This window comes from Serinus canaria, chromosome 3 (genome assembly GCF_022539315.1).
Source record: "Serinus canaria isolate serCan28SL12 chromosome 3, serCan2020, whole genome shotgun sequence".
In the NCBI taxonomy this organism is placed as follows: Eukaryota; Metazoa; Chordata; class Aves; order Passeriformes; family Fringillidae; genus Serinus; species Serinus canaria.
In genome coordinates this window covers 93,576,235-93,595,460 of record NC_066316.1, presented here as the reverse complement: position 1 = coordinate 93,595,460, position 19,226 = coordinate 93,576,235, and the positions used below count along the sequence as shown (strand labels likewise).

The following is a 19,226-nucleotide window of genomic DNA, read 5'->3' as shown; positions in this document are numbered from 1 at the left end:
CTTTTGCATATTTGAGTTCTTGAAGGCTGAATTTAGTTGTAACTTCAGTATGCTCATGAGGTTTTTCCTGGGCATAGGCTGTCGTCAGCAGCTAACTTTAGCAGGTTATTGCAGGTAAAACAAGGAAAAACAGCCTGGTTTTAACATGGGTAAGAGTGAGTTTGCTTTTTTTTCATTTTCAGCTTTATTTTTAAGCACTTTTTTACTTCCTCTCACCAGAGTGTTTGGACAGAATATATTTCCATCTGTCTTAGGTAAACCTTAAAATACTTCCAGCTCCTTGATTTCTGTATGCTGTCAGCTGCAGGTTCTGCAGACCTTTCTGGTCTGTTCTGCCTCTCTCACCACTACCAGCGCCAGCTTAATGCAATGCCATCCAGTAAACAATTTGTAATCCAGGGTGGGGAAGGAGGAAAGTGTAGTTACATTTACTCACAGTATAAAAACCATTAGGGTAGTGAAAGCACACATTAGAGTCTTCCAGTGCAGCTCAGCTGCCAGTCTGCAAGGCCACGTAGTGCTTGCTGTAGTACTTGCACCCTGCCATAACTCATACTGCTATCACTGATTTCTCACACTGGTGTTGTTGATGAGCAGTGAAGCATGGAAGCTGGTAAAACTTCAGGAATCCAAGTGATAAAGATCATGGTAGAAGTACATGAGCATAGTACAAAACTTCACTGTAGAGAGACCCTGTTTTCTGCTTCTCAGCTGTATTTCCATTGCCTGTCTCCCTTGCTGTTCTCAAGGTGTGTATGTCAGAACTGTACAACCTTGCCCATTGCGTCAGTAATGCTTTCCCATTCCCTGCTACTGCTGTCATAGACTCCTTGCCTATACCATAAAGCAGGATGTTCAAAGTGTACATTCTGAGCCTTTCTTTGTTTGTGGTCCTTGGAATCTGGAGGAAACAATATCTGCTTGTTGCTGTTGGTTCCAAATCAAGATTAAGGAGCTCAGGCTCTGACAATAGTAGTCTCCTGGATTTCAACTAAAGAGGGTTGTTATTGCAGGTATTTTTAAAAATCCTTTTCCTGTAGGTTCCTTTTCAACTTATTTTGCTATTTCCTTGAACTTCACAGATCTTTTCTTGACATTTCATTAGCCTGGATTCTTTGCTTTCAATCACTGGCTTCAAGTGTTGAAGATGGTAAATGGAGAGAGACTTCATCCACATCTCTCTATTGCATCACTTTTTCTTGGGCTGGGCAAAATGCTTACAGTGCACATCTGGCATGCTGTTTGAGGAATTCCAAATACCAGATTAATCCCAAGGCTGGAGCTGGCTACCACAGTATCATGTTGTTGCACATTTGTGGAACCAAAATTGCATTAATCTCTTTAATTGTAGTGCCAAATTGAAATTTCTTGTTTAGGCCCTTTTCCAGTGCTACGCAGTCTTGTTTTTCAGGTTTCTCCTTCCCATTTAAATGTTGTTCTTTAACTTTTCTTGACTATGTGAATTTTCATGTTTATGAATGTACATAATTTTGAATGTTCTCTGTTCATATAAGCCTTTTTAAGCATTGATGTTCCTGATGTAACCGTGCATATTTGCAAATCAGCTATGCCTTAATGTATTCTTGTGCTGTTTCTGTACTTTTTAGTGAAGTGAAAGCAAAGACTGAATGGGGCTCATAGAGGTATTTGTCATTGATTTTCTTCTTTATGTAGCCAAAAAAACCCACAAAACTGCTTTTCATCACATACTTCGAAGCTCAAACATACATGGGCAACATATGTGTGAAATCTGCATGTGAGTCTTTGTCTCCCCTTTGTCATCTGTTCTCTGAAACTGTACTTTTGATGTTTGTGTTCTAGTAATGCCACTAGACTTTATTTCATCTGTTCATATTCAGCATAATTTTGATTGTATCAGAATTAGTTATAGCTTTTAAGTAAAAAGGCTTTATTTATTCTTTTAATGCACCTTGCTCAGATAATTTCACCAAATGTTCAGCCAGCAAATTATTACTGTTAGTCAGAATGTAAATTAGAGGCTGACGCACTTGCCTCATCAGCTTACAAATTAAGCAGTTAATCAATTTTGGTGTGATATTCCCCCATGGGGTTTGTGTTGCTGACTCACATATGCTCAATATCTTCTCCTTTCAACAACAAGCAGGAGTGCAAATGAAGCTTGCTCCCAGCTGAGCATTCTCTGGTCACGGCATTCCGAATCCGTCAGTCAGTGTATCCTCCTGATAGATGTTATTGTCTTATTGCTCCTGGTTGCCTCTTTCCTGAGCAGTGCTTGAATACAAACCAGACAATTAGATATGCATACTTAAAAGCTAATAGTGAAGACAGTGCTACAGGGTTATTATGTATGTTATTGATGGGGTAAACGAAACACGGAAATTCTGCTTATGTCTAAATATTTCATACAGTATTTTTGTTAAAAAGCAGATGTGTCTATATGATTTTTCAATAGATTTGGGATATTAAATGAATTTCCAAGGAACTAATTTTGCAAACTAAATCCTAAGGCAAGCTTGAGGGAGAAGAGGATAATTTTATATATGAACAGAAGCTGAAATAATTTTTGAGGTCACAGAAATCCCACTTACAATTTGGTCTGTTTGCAGAGTGATTAAAATAAATAGAAGCAAGAATTTACTCCTCTGCCTTCACACTAATATTTCTTTTATTTCTGTTGTATTTTGGGACAGATGCCACCATTGCACCACAGTGCAAACCTCTATGTCCATTTTTTTAAAGTGAATAGTTTTCAATTGTTTGACATATTTGTGCTATTTTTATTTACTAAGGTTTTTTTACTAAAAAACCAATAATTTTCTTTGCCTTTGGACAAAGTTTTATGAAGTTGATTGATCTAAAATTAAATGGTAAGAATCAGGCCTCAGCCATACTATATATAGATTATATATTCAACCATTAAACTGCCTTTTTAGTGTTGATTGTTGACTCTGTCCTTATATAAGCCTGAACTCTGTTGACAAAATCCTGAGTATGACATAGCCCGAGAGAGAGCTATCCCCCTTTCCTGAGTGATAAAAATACTATGCTTCTTCCGCTGTGGTTCTAGTATTCACCAAAATGGGAGCCCAGCCAGGTCTTATCAGGCATCTTATTATACATAATTGAGGTCAGGGTGTGGATTTGTTTGGGTTTGGTTTTTTTTTTTTTTCAAACAGGTCATCAGCTCCTCAAGGCTCCTGTAGGCATCCTGCCAGTTCCTTAGTATTAGACAACATTATGGAAGTAAATAAAGGAACTCAAAGTGAGCCACTTGGGAAAGAATCATATGGTTACCACTTTGAGTAACTGTTGGTTTGCAGCATGAAAGTGTTTAATCAGGTGGCTTATTCATTCTGCCCGTTGTTCAAACCTCTCTGTGCCATTTTTGCTTGCCAGTTAATGTCACTTTAATTTTCAAACTCGCTACTGTCTAAATTAAAATCTTGCAGCCATTCTCTACAAGGTGGAGCTTTGAGCTCTTCAGTTGGTAGCATATTCAACCTCTTTCGTTTTTTCTTCCCTTCGTTCCCCTCTCTTTACTTCTCTTGTGCTTTAGAAATATCACCCATTTCTTAGCTTCTGAAGGTGCACAAGTCTAGCTGCATGCAAAGTAACTGGCAGAATGCTGTTGTCAAATCCACCTGCTGTGTCTTAGTTCAAAAAAATAATCCCGCATTACTTTAGTCTGTGGCAGGAAAGGAAAAAGCAAAGGATAATGGAGGAGTGAATTCCTGTAACTATCTAAAGAATGCAGAAGAAACAGTTACCCAAGGAATGCAGAAGAAATAAAGATGCAGGAAATATGTGATACAGGGAGAAAATGAAGTTTCTGATGTTGGTTTGAGGATGGGAAGTTAAGCTTTCCTGTATTTGCTGTTGTAGAGAACAGCTAGATGAATGTCTCTCCAGTTTCTCCATTCCCTGGTGTTAAAGGTACCCCACACCCATGGGGCACCAAAAAAAAAAAAAAACCAAAAAACAAAACCAACAAAAAAATCAAACAAAACTAAACAAAACAAAAACACAAAAAAAAGGGGAGGAAAACCCAAAAACTCCTTTAGAAAGGTTGGAGTGGAAATGCCTAATTTTTAATTTGCTTAACTAATGCTATTTTTCTGTGCAATATTTGTATTTTAAAATACAGTTTTTGGAATCAGAGTGCAGGAAAGTCATAGAATGGTTTGGGCTGAAAGGAAAAAGGACATCTAATCCAACCTCTCCTGCAATAGGCAGGAACACTTTTGACTAGAGCAGATTGCTCAGAGCAACCAGTTATGTATTGAGAGGTGAAGGAACAGTGAGGTAGTAACTGTTATTACTTTTGCTGACTCCTGAAGTTCAGCTTCAAATTGTCTTCAATTAAATAGTAGCTCGTATGTGCACAGTGGCATGCACACAATGTTTTCTGGTAACCATCAAATCTTTCTGAAAGATTTGCTTTTCTGAAAGCAATTTTGAATCTGAAATCTTAAAATGCTTACAAAAACTGTATTGTGATTTTATGGGTTTTTCACATTCTGTTATTACTGTTTGCAGACTTTCAGGTCTGAAAACACATCATTTTCTCAATGGATTTAGCTAAGGGATTTCTCTTCTAAAAAGAGAAATGTATGAAATATGAGCTGGTTTGTTGTTTTTTTTTTTTCTAGTAGTAGGAAGAATAATTGGAGATGCTTTTCCAAATTCTGAAATTAGCCAAAGAGAAGCAAAGAGGAGGAAGGAATGTGTGGGTAAACAAGGAAGAAGAGTTTGAGAAGAGCACAGAAGTTTATTTTATTTCTCTAATCTAGAAGCTGGATAATGCTTGCTTTTGATCAGTAATGTTTTTTAACTCCCCAGTGTTTTCATCTCCCAAGTGTTTTTTATCTCCAGTATACAGGTCTTATTTTCATTGTCTTGCTCTCTTTGCTAGAAGTCCTGCATGGTCAGGCACATAACTGTCCATTTTACCAGTCTAATCTTACTGAACCATGTGAAAAATTAAGTACCATGAAATGTGTATTTTGGGTAGACTGGGTGGGTGACCCTTTCCAAACTCGAGACCTCTAGACTTGCAAAGTATCTTAACTGAAAACCTACATGTAGAAGTGGTCACCTGATTTTGCAAATGGACATGCACTGTGTGTTATAATGTTAATTATTAGTTACAAATTATAATATGCTAGTTTTATTCTTTGTGCCTTCTTGAGCAGAACGGTGTTGCAATATGCTTTTTGGGACTGCCTCAATTTATCTCCTTACAAAACCAGAAATCTTATTTTTCTCTTACAACATGCTGGTCATGTTTGCCCTCTGACCTTGAAAATGCAGTGTGAAGTACAAACAACAGAAGTAATGGAGACATTTGCTCCACCCCAGTTTGTTAATCTACCAAAAGCAATTGTGAGTTCATGTTTTATTTGAGCTACACTGACTACTCCTCTTGCCATGTAGCCAGGTTCCAGCCTGGGGAAGCCTTCCAGCCACAGAAGAAATTTATGTGCAGAACTCCTGAAGCAGTTTGACAATTTTAGTACTGTAACAGTCAGAGAAAATTAGCATGCCAAGAACTTTTCAGAATATCCTGAGCCCTTAGAGCTTCACCTTCTCCTGTCCTTTCACACTCAGGGTCTTGACTATCATCTTAATTTTCTGAAACGAGAAGAGATTATAAGGAGATAGAATTAATATTTCTACTCTGATAACTGCAGTGTGGTTTAGAGTCTGTTGCATTCTATACATTTCCTTTTGTTCCCCAAGAGGCTGATATTTCTGTACAGCCTTCTGATGACTGATGTCACTTCAAACTCTCCAAGGCTGTACTTGCTGCATCTTCACCAAAGCAAAATGTTTCTTCAAACTGCCTCAGGGGACACTAATCCAGACACTCAGCTTTCAAAATCTCTCTTGTTCTTGGAATCTTCCTTCTTGCCTGGAGAGCATACCAGAGAAATATTCTTCTCTTTGAAAAATGGAAGTGTATCATATTCTAGCCAAGGGAGACTGGACAGAAACCTGGCTGACTTGCTGCTAATGTACTTCACTTGGTCTGAGCTGAATTGCCCTCTAAGCTTCATTGATGTAACCTCAAAATGTATTTAGTCCTCACCTTCTTGGTTTTAGGTGGGAATGTTGTCCAGAGTGAAGAGGTGAATGAATGTTCAGGGAATGCCAATTAAAAAAATAATCCACTTTTGACTGATTATTGTTTCTCTATGCACGGTGTTTTTTATATGTTTGGGAATTTAGGAACACTAGAATTTTATGGGAATGCTGTCACTAATTTTTCCAGAGATGTGATGTGGGACTAGATGCATCTTTGGTCTGGCAATATATTTATGTGTTAGTTGGACAGTTTAGTTCTTCTAGACTTGGAAATAGTGTTGCTATGTTCAGATAGGAAAACAAGAAGAATTTAGGTAACTCTGAGGGATTTTAGTAAATGTAACAATCAAGACCAACTCTTATCTCTTTAACTGCACTAAGGCTTCTTTTTGCAAATATCAGGTGAAACATTACTACTCCTACATAAAATTGTATTTATCATGTTGCAGAATACTAATAATTTATAATACTTGATTCTGTTTAGTCAAGTAGATATTCTAAACTGACCATAATTTATTTTTTTCATGTTTTACAGTGAACAACCCTATACCTTCCAACCTGAAGTCAGAAGCTAAAAAGGCAGCTAAAATACTACGAGAATTTACAGAAATAACTTCCCGAAATGGACCAGATAAAATCATACCACGTGAGTAAAGAAAATGCTTTGATTCACCTAAAGCCTTCAGCGCTCCCTGTGTTGCAGTCATGCTGTTTTTACCAATTCCCTCTGTTTCCACTTACCACAACTTGGAGATGAATGAAAATTTCAGGCACCATAACTTTTTTGAAAATATTTTGGAAGTAAAGGGTTTCAGTTTGCTGCATTCTTGGCATCTCTTACTTACTGGGAGAGATCTTTTCAATGTTTACTGCTACAAGGTACCTGCATTGGAAGGCTTCCCCCAGTATGGACGGACTGTCTTATGCTCAACCCTGTAAATGTATGTTCTTAAGAGAGAACCTGGCCTAGTAGCTCTAGCTCTTGACTATCTGTTTTGATTAGAATTAGCTAGATGAAAATAAGTTGAAGCAGAGAAATCAGGGTGATTTTCCTTTTGATACTGGTTCAGCACTCTTATTTACTGCTGTCCTCTTCATTTTTGAAGTTGTTACTCTGTGTTTTTCCTAGTATCTTCCTCCACCTGGTGTTGCTGGTCATGGTTTTAAGTCCTTAACTTACATTCTAGAAGGTCTGCAATAAGATTAGCAGGATGATGGCACATCAGTATTTGCCACTGTCTAATGATAGAAGCTTGTTAGGCTGCTGTATGTTGCTGTGATTTAAATTTGAACTCCTCCAAAAATTTGTGGAGACATGGTTGTCAACTATTCACTGCCTGTTTTCTGTTTATCTTGCCAAGGGTACTCACACACAAAATGTGTGGTACTAAACAAACTAGTTCTATACAAGCTAATCAGGACAGGTGGAGCAGTTTGGCAGTGTATAGATTGTCACAGGCTAATGTGACCTGCAGCTGGGTTTGCAGTTCACTGTGGTGGAGGAGTCATTATTAGTTCCACTTTTTTTGCAGTTTTCTTTCAGCTTTTGCTTCAATTATTTGACTCTTGTGTTCATATTTGTTAAATATTGGATTTTGTTTTTGCCTTCTCTTAGAACTTCTCTTTCAATGTCTTGAATAAATGATGTTGCTGTTGCAGCTCACGTGATAGCTAAAGCCAAAGGCCTTGCAGTTTTGTCTGTTATCAAAGCTGGATTTTTGGTGACTGCTCGAGGTGGAAGTGGAATTGTATTAGCTCGTCTTCCCAATGGAAGTAAGTAGATATTTTCCTTTTGGACTTCATGAGAAGTTAATTTAAAAAGATAAAAATATATTTTTTCATTATTCTTTTTACAGCATAAAACAGGAGATGTGTGATGAGTCAGGCAAATAGGTGACAGGTGACAGTGTTTGGTGTGAAAGCTGTTTTCAAATCTTTGTACCTTTGTTTGACCAAATGTAAATCTTTCCGTATCTTTGTGGAAAATAATGGAATATAAAAGTATATAGTATAAAATTCAATACAAAAATTGATTATGTCTGATTATGGAGAAGTATATGATAAATAATTTTTAACAACTAATTGTTTAGATTGTGAGTGTTTGTATTTCTTAAATCCTTTCCTATAGGTATGATTCTGTTGTGGTTTTGAACACAGTTTTAAATAGAGAATTTGTTAGCATTTTTAACTGTAATAATGAAGTATTTCTTGTAGTATATGGTTAAAATTCCATAAATTTATCTTGTTTTACACAACAGCCTGGTCTGCTCCCTCTGCAATAGGAATTGCTGGTCTTGGTGGTGGATTTGAAATTGGAATTGAGGTATGGTTTTGCATTTGAAGTACTTGTTGGTAACTTTTTTTGCAAGAAATTAAAATGCATTGACAAAGATCTAAATGTTAGGGAGACAGTAGAATCTACTTTCATGTACAAAAATTTATTATGAAATCCATTTATGCAAGACAAACAAAAGTGGGGTTTTGATCCCATCAGTCAAATTGTTAGAAGACATTTAGGTGAAAAAAGATGACATAACACTAATTTTCTTGATTTCTCACTTTTGGCAGAGTGAATTTTTCACTTACGGAAAGCTTCCTGTTAGTGTTCCCATATAAGACAATTGAAGTTAATTGAAAAAGCTTACTATACTTAATAGTGTGTCAGATACTTTTCTGAAGGGCACAGGGACTCCATCTGGCAAGAAACACTGTAAAGAACTGGAGTAAAATGGACTCTTCTTAATGTTAACTGTATTTCACACATTTCCCACTCATACTTGTGGTTACTGACATGACCCTTCAGTGTGAAAGCACCAAAACTGGTAATACCTCCCCTGAAGTAATATTACAGAAAAGGACCCAGTTCCAGCCTGCAGAAATGCTTAAGGATTCCCATCATATTCAGAGAAACCCTGATGAGCTGAGCCCTAACAGTGTTCTGCCTCTGCTTCCCATTTCTTCTTCCTCACAGCTCCTTCACTCTTGTATTTTTTCATCTTTTCTCTGCTCCCCCACTTTAGCCTCCAAACTCATCCTTCTCTTTGTTTAGCTTTTGTTCTGCTGATTCCCAAAGAAAATCAGAGTAACAAGATGCTGCCAGCAAGGTCTCTTGAAATGGGCATTCTGCTCTTCAGAAGAATCCATGTATAGATGATCTGGGTGATCCATGGCAGCTCCCAGTACATCTACAGCTAGCTAGCTATCCCTGTCCTGGCAGCCAGTTAGCCAACACTCACATACTGAGCAATAGATCAATATTTTATTCTGTCCTCATTGTTCACTGTGTGATCTCAGGCATTATTGCATACACTTCCTAAATGATGATGTGAATACAAAATCATTAATTTTTATAAGGTATTTTCATTGGTTTTCATGACTACAGGATCTGAATGCATTAAAAAGTGTTCAGTTTGACCCTCAGATTTTGTTTCATTGTAGGGTTTGTTTGTTTTTTACTTTCCTTTTAAGCCTCTTCATGTGTTTTGATTAATCTATTAAAATTTTCTTTTAATCATCTTCACCTAATAATTTAGATAACATAGACATTTTCTATTAATACTGAATCAAATAATTCCAGTACAGAAGCTATTTGTGAGAGGTGTTTTGCTCTGAGTAATACTGTGCCTTTCATTTGAAATTTTAGTCAGCTTTTGAAATGCTGTTTCCTCACTGATGTTATTATAACACAATCTTTTTTATTTCTTCTAGAAAATATATGTTGCTCATAAGTACCTGAGTGACTTCTACTCCTATATAAACTTAGATATTTTAGAAACTAGGTGAAATTTATTCCTGTAGGAGAGATTATATTTTGTTATATAGTTGTAGTGATACTTATGGATGATTTTAAAAAACAAGATGGAGATCATGCTTCAGAAGTCACAGCGACTTGGTACTTCAAATTAAGGACCAGTTTTAAAATTTATATAAATGCTTTCCTTGCAGGCTTTCTCACTATGGATTAGCTTATCTTTAATAATGGATTCATCCTCTCAATGGGTAAAAGGAGGAAGCAGTATCCTAACAGATGTTCTCCCTCCATCCCTGGATGATTCACAAACTGCCTCTGTAGCGATCTTTTGTTTGGGATGGGGTGGAGGACTAACAACAAAGACCTCTCTTATGCTGTGTGAAATACTTCTAGGCCAGCCTTGTTTTTGCAAATAATCTGCTATTTCCTCTTGTATTCCCTGCTGTCACTGTTTGGAATTCGGGGTAAGTTGAAAGTTTTTTCTTGAACCTGGCTTTCAGTCAAGTCCATCAGATGAAAGATCAGGTGCAGTAGTCCTTGGATATATTGCTGCCTTTTCAATTATTAGGTTTAATAGGTTCTTGAAGCAACTGACTACATCTCATATTCAAGTCTTAAAAAGTTTATTACTAATTCATATACACACACACAGATACATAAAACTCCTGTCATGAAAATAAAGTTTTATCAATTGCACCTGTATCCTTTTTGCTTTTTTATTCTTTGGACAGGAATTTTTGTTTAGTAAGTTCTGTCTTGCCTTTACTAGTATAATTATTGCAAGATCAAAATTATTTACATCTGAAAATGTGCCTTCATAACTGTATAAGCCATGGAAAATAAGAAATTGTCAATTAGGAATTTTGAATTAACATAGAGTTTCTCTTATAGCTTTTGTTTTTCACATACTGACCATATCGGCACTTTGAAAAAAATCAATCAGATTGGATTAAAACAGTAGTTGAAAGGATTTTTCATTCAAAATACCTTGCAGAAAAAGAATCAACTTTGTCATGAAAGCTGTTTGAAAATAATCCTTTACAAGAAAGGAAGATCATCTCCTGTGCTGTTCTTTCTTCTTAAAAAGTGTAGTACTTTTACTTGATATTTTATAGGTCTCAGACTTAGTGATAATACTGAATCATGAAAGAGCAGTAGAAGCTTTTGCCAAAGGAGGAAATCTTACCCTTGGAGGAAATCTTACTGTGGCAATTGGACCTCTGGGGAGGTGGGTAATATGTTTTCCTAATAAAGCATATATGGAACATAATTTTTAATAGCTACATTGATTTGGCATTTTTTTATACGTTACAGGACAACCTGGGCAACCTGTGTGCTGACTGGGCCATATTGTTCTTGCCAATCACTTTTTTTTGTTTTCTTCTTTCCTGATTGAGTAATTTATTGGTAGAAGGAAAGTATTCTGAGATTTGCTCTCTTTTTGCAGGAGACTGTCGGGCTAGGCTCAATGAAAAGCACAGGTGCTTCTGTGCCTGGTAGAACTCTGATTTTTAATAACTTACGGGTCTGTGCTTTCTGCCACCACACATCTGCCCATCAGTAAATGAAAACTACACCAAATAATTGCTTTTAAACCTTTAAGTTGTTAAGCCTGTTTACTTTGAAGGATGAGGTGAAATAATCACTGAGTAATTTTACTTGGAAATGAGTCTTGTAAGACTGCTACTCCAACCTCCTGCTCAAACCAAGGTCTGTTACAATTTCAGATCAGGTTGCTCAGTCCTTTTTTCCAGTTGAAAATCCACAATGAGGGAGACTGCTTGGTTCTCTGGGCAACCTGCTCTACTGTTCAGCTCTCCTGCCTTGCATCCAAAGTATTTCTTCATTCTGTTTATGTCAATAGTATTTTATTTTTCCTCCATATACTGATTTTAAGAGCCTGGCTTCATACTCTTGATTACCTCTCCCTAGATATTTAGAGCCTGCTCTTAGGTTTGCCCCAAGTCTTCTCCAGGCTAATCAAGTCACACTATCTCAGACACTGCTTATGGAATATGTGCATCCTTATGGGTACTGTTTGTGATTATGAAGTTTTTACCGCTCATTTTTAATCTTTTCTAACAAAATAAAAGGATGATATTTATTGCACAGGAGAGAGAGAGATCTGTGGATCAGGGAAGGGCAGTGATATCATCTACCCTACGAAGCCTTTCAGTACACTGTCCTGCAACATCTCTGTTGGGACATAGCTGGGACATAGCATAGGTGTCAGGGTGGGAAAACAAGCAAACAGGTGAAGAACTCCCTGTTAGAAGATCAGAGGTAAATGGTTTATGTTGAAGTCTGAAGCCAGATTTCTTTACAGCTCCTCTGGAGACTCTTCTAGGACCTCTCCTGCTTGGTGTTTTTATCAGTGACTTAGAGGAGCAGTTGCAAAATATCCTCTTTAAGTTTGTGGATGACTCCAAACCAGGGTTTGCAGCCAAGACACTTCAGGGTAGAGCCACCATTCAGAGCCATGGACCTAGAGAGTGTGAAGATCCAGCATGAAACCCCATGAAATTAAACAAGGACATTGGCAAAGTTCTGCACTCCTAGTTGGATGAACCCGCTATCAGGCTGAGCAGCTTCCCTGCAGAGAAGGTGCTGGGATCCTAGTGGGCACTGGGGCTAAGCCAGCAGTTGATTCCTGACAGAAAAGGCAGTGAACAGTGTAGGGGCTTGCATCAACAGGACTGTAACCAGTAGATATGGGAAGTGATTGTTCCCCTTTATTTGACATTTCGTAGACTGTGCCTAAAATATTGTGTTGAGTTTTATCCCTGCAGAAAGTTGTTTATAAACCTGAGTGTGTGCAGTGAACCACCACCTAAATGGCCAGGTAAATACAGCATGTGAATGATAAGACTGGGGTAGCTCAGTTTATTGAACCTGGATGAGAGAAGACCTTCTGAGGCTGCATTCCCAACAGGGCATCACCAAGAAGACAGACCCCAGTTCTTTACAGGGGTACATGGCAAGACACTGCAAGGTAGTAGTCATATATCAAAACAAGGAAGGTTCTGACTGGGTATGAGAAAAAGAATCTGACATGAATAAAATTGAGCACTGATACAGGTTGCTCAGGGTGTCTGTGGAATTATATCCTTAGAATTCTTCAAAAACTGGCTGGACAAAGTCCAGAGCAACCTTCTTTCAATTTGATGTTGTATCCATTTTGAGATGACTGTCTTTAAACATAAAATATTATATGATCCTGTGAAGGACAAAACTGTAATTTTCCAAATCTGTTGAGGCTCAATAAGGCCTTACTTGAAGTGTTTGTGCTGACCATAAAGTCTAGGAGGATTTAGAAATATTGAATAGAGTTTCAGTCACCAGTCCAAACATAATCAGATAATTTTAAAATGTGATTAAAGTGTGTCTTAATAGTTTTCAGAGGAGGCTGTTAAGATCCAGTTATTAAAATTATTACAGAGATGCCTCTGCCCAAATAAGATGCAAGTGAGACCATATGCTGAAGTCAATAGTATGGATTTTATTTAACAGTAAATGTGAGTGGGAGAGAGAGAGAAAAAAATAGAAAAAGAGGAAGAGGGGAGAGGAAAAGTGACAGAAAGATTGAGTAGAAAATACCACCTCTCTGTGGATCCTCTGTGGATCCCAGCAGTGTCCTGTTGATCTTTTCTTCTAGTCTTCTCAGTGGTGAGGGCTCCACAAGGCCTAGAGTTCAATGGATGCCTGTTCAATGGATATGTTCAGGTTGGCTGGGAGCACCCAGGTACCTCCCCTGGTTGGGAAGTTTAACAATGTCTCTTGCCACAGGCTCTGATCTGTTGCATCCCTTTGCATCACATTCAGTCCTTTGGTGTAAAGCCTCAGGAATCAGTCTGAGGGTGCTTTTGGGATCTTTGATGGTTTGTGATCCCTTCTGAGACATGACAGCCACCTCTCTTGTCAGTGCATTGAGTCATTTATGCCCCATCAGACCTTCCCCAGGTGAGGAACTGGGAGTTGTGCAAGGGAGAACAATTGCCATGATAAATGGTGCCATCCCACCTTGCAGGATTTGCCGCATCAGCCTGGCATGCAGCTTCCTCCTCTGTTTTGTGTGAATCTCACTGCACACCCAAACTCATCTCTCCTCAAAGGATATAAACCTGGCCTCAGCAAATCACCCTGGAGCCTCCTTGATTGTTTTGAGTCATAAACCATGAACAGTCCAGTCTCTCAGAGACCTAATGAGGAGCATTCATATGAGGTAGTGTTTTTCTGTGCTTCTGTCTGAAAATAGGGTAAAAATAAAATGAAGGATTAAAAGAAAAAGACAGTTGCTGTTCATGCTAGAAATCTGTATTGAAGAATATCAACCAAAACCTTTTCATTCCAGAAACTTAGAAGGGGATGTTGCCCTGAGAAGCTCTGCTGCTGTCTATACATACTGCAAATCTCGAGGGCTATTTGCAGGCGTATCTCTGGAAGGAACCTGTTTAATTGAAAGGAAAGAAACAAATCGCAAGTAAGCTCTCTAAATATCTAAAAGGTTCAGTGAAAGCAGAGTGACAGAATTAACTAGGACACATTCAATTATAGAAAAAAATGGCTTTTGTGAAAACATACTATATTAGTTTAGAATTTCTTGAGGGACAAGAGTTTCTTCAATTTAGATATCTTGCAGTGAATATTGAGATGATGCTAAATGTTTAGAGATTATTTATCTGTGACAGGTTGACCTTAGTTAGCCTCCACATGCCAACCCAGTTGCTTTGTCACTCCCCCTCTTCAACAGAATGAGAGGAGAAGTATGATGACAAACTCATAAGTTGAGATAAAGGCAGTGAGATCACTTACTAATTGCTATTTCAGTCAAAAAAACTCCAACCTCCTCAAGTTTATTTTATTTTCAATACATTTATTAGTTTATTTTATTAGTTTATTTTATTTTCAATAAATTAGAGAATTTGTTGAAATTAGTTTATTTTAATTTCAATAAATAAGAGAATAGGATAATGAGAAATAAGAACAAATTTAGAAAGCAATACCGTTTCCCGACACACTTTCCATCTTACTGGGCTCCACTTCAATTACAGCTTCCCTACCTCCTCCACCCAAGTGGTGCAGGAAAATGGGGCTGTGGTCAGTTTTCCAAATTTACAGCTTTGAAATAGTTCTGTCATTTCTCAGTATATGATTAGTAGGAAAAATGCAGGGCTAGAGATGGAGATAGGGAACATTTACACAAAATGAATTTATCTAGACAATGAAATGTAATATTAATCAAATACCTGCAATCTTTATTTTTTTTTTGTATTAGGTTTTATGGGCAGGACATTCGTGCTAGTGCCATCCTGCTTGGTGACGTGCCTTTCCCTGCTCAAGCAGATGATCTTTATCAAACTCTAGCATCCTTCACTGAAGTGTATGAAAATGAAGAGCAAAAAAATAATCCAGGAAAATCTGTAAGGGAACAAAGAAGGGTTTGTGTGCTTCTTTCTCACATAGGCTTTCCGTGTTCTTAGGCTGTTTCTAGTCAGTGTCAATGCTGATGTTCATGTGTCATTTTTAACTTCTCTGTTGTATGACTGAAGGCATAGCACATGTCAGTTACTGCATGTGGAACATTTGTTCAAGTATTTCCCTTCTAGGCTCTTGGGGGCAAGAATGTTGCTGGGTTTGCTTTGCATCTTCCAGAATAATAAAGGGTATCCTTGTTTTGTAATGTGCATTATCAAATTTTAGGTGATGATTAGGAATGTTTGAGCAAATATTTTTAGTCAAGTTAATTGCAAATTGGATACTCTTAGTTTTCCTACTTTTTCTGTCTTCCATTCACATTTATAATGTAATACTGGGACTGTAGAAGCTATTTTCTTACAGATGTTGATGTTACTGATAGACAAGCATTTACTTTCAGCTTTGTTAAACCCATGGTGATTTACTTCAGTGTCATGTGTATATCACTAATGTTTAGTATGCTTTTTGAGTTCTTACAAGTTCATTGGAGAAAGAGTAATTTTAATTTTTTTTAAAGTGTAACTTGATGTACTTTTAGGCTCTGAAGTCACAATCTCTGTTCAGATATGATGTTTGTTTTTAAAAGATTTGTGTACTTTAGGTAAATGACCGACCTGCTAGACCATCAACCAGACCTGAGCCACCTAAACCCACTGTTAGACCTACACCACCAGGTGAAAATTTTTATAATGGCTAATTAATTCTCTTCATAAAATTAGAGCATTAAAGCTAGTTAATACTATGCAGTTATTATAGCAGCTGCCTCTATAAAAATGTTTTTTAAGTAATCTTCCTTGGACAAACACTGAAAGCATGTTGATGTAGTGCCATGACTGATAAAGACTAAAGGATTTGGTTTTTTGTTTTATATTAACAAAGATTTTCTCTCTGGCAGATTTGCTATAGAAACAGTGTTTTTATAGTTGCAGAATCATGTAGCAATTCAAAGGAAATATTCATAAGATACAGGATACATAGGAGCCTCGCAGTACAATGAAACTTCTTAGTAAAAATAACAGTCCTAGAAACTCCTGGTCCAAGTTCTAGATACTTCTGGTTTCTAGAAACCATAGTTTCTCTTTAGGTTGTCATTATCTTTTAATCATTAGAGGTTTTACAGTAGAGCAGAAGAGGCAGAATTTTGGCTCTTTAACAGTTTGTCTTAACAAAGAGCTTTCATTCCAAGTGAGGCTTTACTGTGCACCTTCTCTTGTTAACATACTTCTCCAGTTAGGGATGTGAGGCAAAGTCTGTATTTCTTTCTTCTACACTGGTTCCTTGTTAACTGCAATCATTTAATAACTATTGAACTGTATCAGAAGAGCAGTATACAAAATATAACAATATATGTTAGCATGTCATATAAGTCACTCCTTTATTTTCTCTTTCAGCTAAAAAGAACACAAACAAACTTTATCCTGAACTTCCCAATGATTATGCATTTGGGGGTAAGTACTAAGCTTACACTTCTTTTATTACTACAGTATAGAATCTGAGAGGTCCTAAAAGTACTTTAAAAGATATGCAAAAATATCTGGCCATTGATATTTTCTTTTTTGTCCATGTGTTAAAAAGAGATTCAAGTCTTGTATGATCTCCTGAAAATATTTAATAAATATTAATCTTATTCCCTGGCTTTACATTCTAACAATGATTTTCTTTTTTCTGAGCAGCCCAAGTTCTTTTGGTTTATTCTGTGAGCTTGAAAGATGCACTTGGAGTAGTAAAATTGTTTTATGTTACCACCTAATTGAAATGAGGAAGGAAGCTGATATAACAAGCTTCTGTCCAAGTTCTTATGCAATGTACTATAATTGCTGTTTTAATTTTAAAAGTGCTTCCACAGATCATACATGATTATGCTGGCATAAACACCAATTTACATTGCTTCTTCAGGTTTTTCTACTGAAATAACTCTCTGCTGCACTAAACATATTACTATTGATTCTCTTATGTTTAAAGTACTTTCAGCTCTTAACAGGAGAATCTTACTGTGCAGTATATGCATTCCATATTACATATATATGTGTATATATATATGTGTGTGTGTATATATATATATATATATATGAATATGTACTTATATTTTCATGTATTGCATGCTCACTTTAAAATTAATTAAACAAATACTTCTTTTTTACTTCTGCAAATAGAGCTAAAATTGAGTTTGATAATAGATCACAATGAAAAGTCTATTTCAGGCAAAGTGTAATTAGAGCTTTTCACTAAAAATTAAGATAAATTATGTGTCTTTGTCTTTACGTTCTTTTTCATATCTTCTTTTCCTACATGTTCTTGAAATGTGTGTCTGTTGAAGGGGCCAACAGAGGAGTATCTTAAGCTGAGCTGTCAATGTGACTTCTGCAGGTTAGAGACTTCCTGAGAATCCAGATTTCTTATTGTGTTATAGGACTTCTACCAGGAAAAGAAGGATGACTCTAGTGGTCTGTACACAAAAGCTGTCATCCAAAAGAGAAGAACTGGTCTTCTGGCCATTAAAACTAAACTTTCCCAGTCTTGCCAAAGCCCTGGCCAACTGAGAACAGGTTTCTAAAGCTTGCACCCATTTTCTATATTGAAGGGAGTATTCTTCTATTCAGGTGCAAGTGACAAGGTAAAAATATTCCAGAACCATCTGTTGAATGGCTTTCAAGATTCTTTGAAGTCAAGATATAGACTCAGTCTGCTACTGGGGATTTCTAACAGTTTCTCAAAATATACAAGTTTTTCTTTAGGAATGCAGGGGATGGGGGCAGTAAGATCTTGTTTCAATGATGTCATGGTGTATTTGGCTTTCTGTTGCAGATTACATTTCCGCAGGTAACAGTTCAAATGCTTTCTGAGTCCACAGAAATACTCTATATTTCTAAAGGCTAAAGCTTTTTTTCTTCTTGCAGAGGGCAATTAAGGTTGAAGTCAAGAGTCACAGTCCCTTTCACAAAGAGTGTATTAATGCTGGAGGATGAAGTAGAAAGACCCATAAGGCCATATTTCCTGTCAATGATCTGTTTCTGTCTATAGTCCTAGTTATTTCAATAGAGCTGCCGAGCAGATACAGCACATACATGTCAATCTTTATTGCAGGAGTAGTTGCTGCAGCAGATGTTTTTCTACAGCGATCTGTAAAAGACATATTCAAATTTTTTTGTGTCATTCTAGTTTAAAAAATACATATAGATAGGCAATAGAAGAGTGAATGGATTTTATCTTTAGGAAGCTACATGTTAGGTATAATGACTGGGGTGGAGGTAGGTTTTGATGTTCAGCAACAAGCTTAACTGGGTTGCGGGTAATAAGGACTTACCTTTGGTTGGGAAAAGGGCAACTTGGCATTGTGTTACCAGCATTTGGTTTTGCAGCAGTTATACAAGTAGTAAAAAAGGTTGAAACATTAACTCTTCTCATTAGATGAAAGAAGAGCTAGACTTGTGGATGAAACATTTTTAATTATTTTCTGTGTACTTGAATTATAGAGATAAGTAATGTAATATAACCTTTTTCAAATGAAAGAAAATGATAAATGAAAAACATTATTTTCTTAACTGATAACGTGATACTTGAACTCAGTTGCAAGAAGATTGCTTTCATTTAACTGAATAATGCTTAAGGTAATGCATTTAGTTGTAAAATGAGCTTCAGTAGTGTTGTAAATGTTTGGGAATACCACACATTTTATTTAGATGCAGTTTAAAATTGCACAGACCTTTTACAATCCTGGGAAATAAAACCCCAAAACAACCACAACATAAAACCACAACAAACTAGCAGCTGCTACAGTTATTGTGATTCAGTGAACTATGAATTTTCTACACTGGTAGACATTTTTCTGAAGACACACTAAATAAAGAAATTTGATTTGCTTATGTGCATGAAAGTTCATGCCTTCTCCTTTACTAGACTTCTCCTTTAGGCATTTGCATTTCATTTTTCTTCT

The 19,226-nt window shown here is 36.8% G+C and overlaps 1 protein-coding gene across 4 annotated transcripts in view; it reads left to right on the top strand.

Annotated features, from left to right (window-relative positions):
* SH3YL1 (SH3 and SYLF domain containing 1) overlaps positions 1-19,226 on the top strand; it is a 46,601-nt gene that overhangs the window by 5,735 nt on the left and 21,640 nt on the right. Inside the window, exons 2-10 of one of the 4 annotated variants that reach the window (XM_018920287.2) lie at positions 6,602-6,712; positions 7,726-7,839; positions 8,325-8,389; positions 10,933-11,045; positions 14,169-14,297; positions 15,093-15,255; positions 15,894-15,966; positions 16,684-16,740; positions 17,610-17,659. In XM_018920287.2, coding sequence (XP_018775832.1) covers positions 6,602-6,712; positions 7,726-7,839; positions 8,325-8,389; positions 10,933-11,045; positions 14,169-14,297; positions 15,093-15,255; positions 15,894-15,966; positions 16,684-16,740; positions 17,610-17,632 — 848 coding nt within the window. In that variant the 3' untranslated portion in view covers positions 17,633-17,659. The remainder of the gene's footprint in view (positions 1-6,601; positions 6,713-7,725; positions 7,840-8,324; positions 8,390-10,932; positions 11,046-14,168; positions 14,298-15,092; positions 15,256-15,893; positions 15,967-16,683; positions 16,741-17,609; positions 17,660-19,226) is intronic. The other 3 variants (XM_050972302.1, XM_018920276.2, XM_009094856.4) reach the window with 3 other exon arrangements.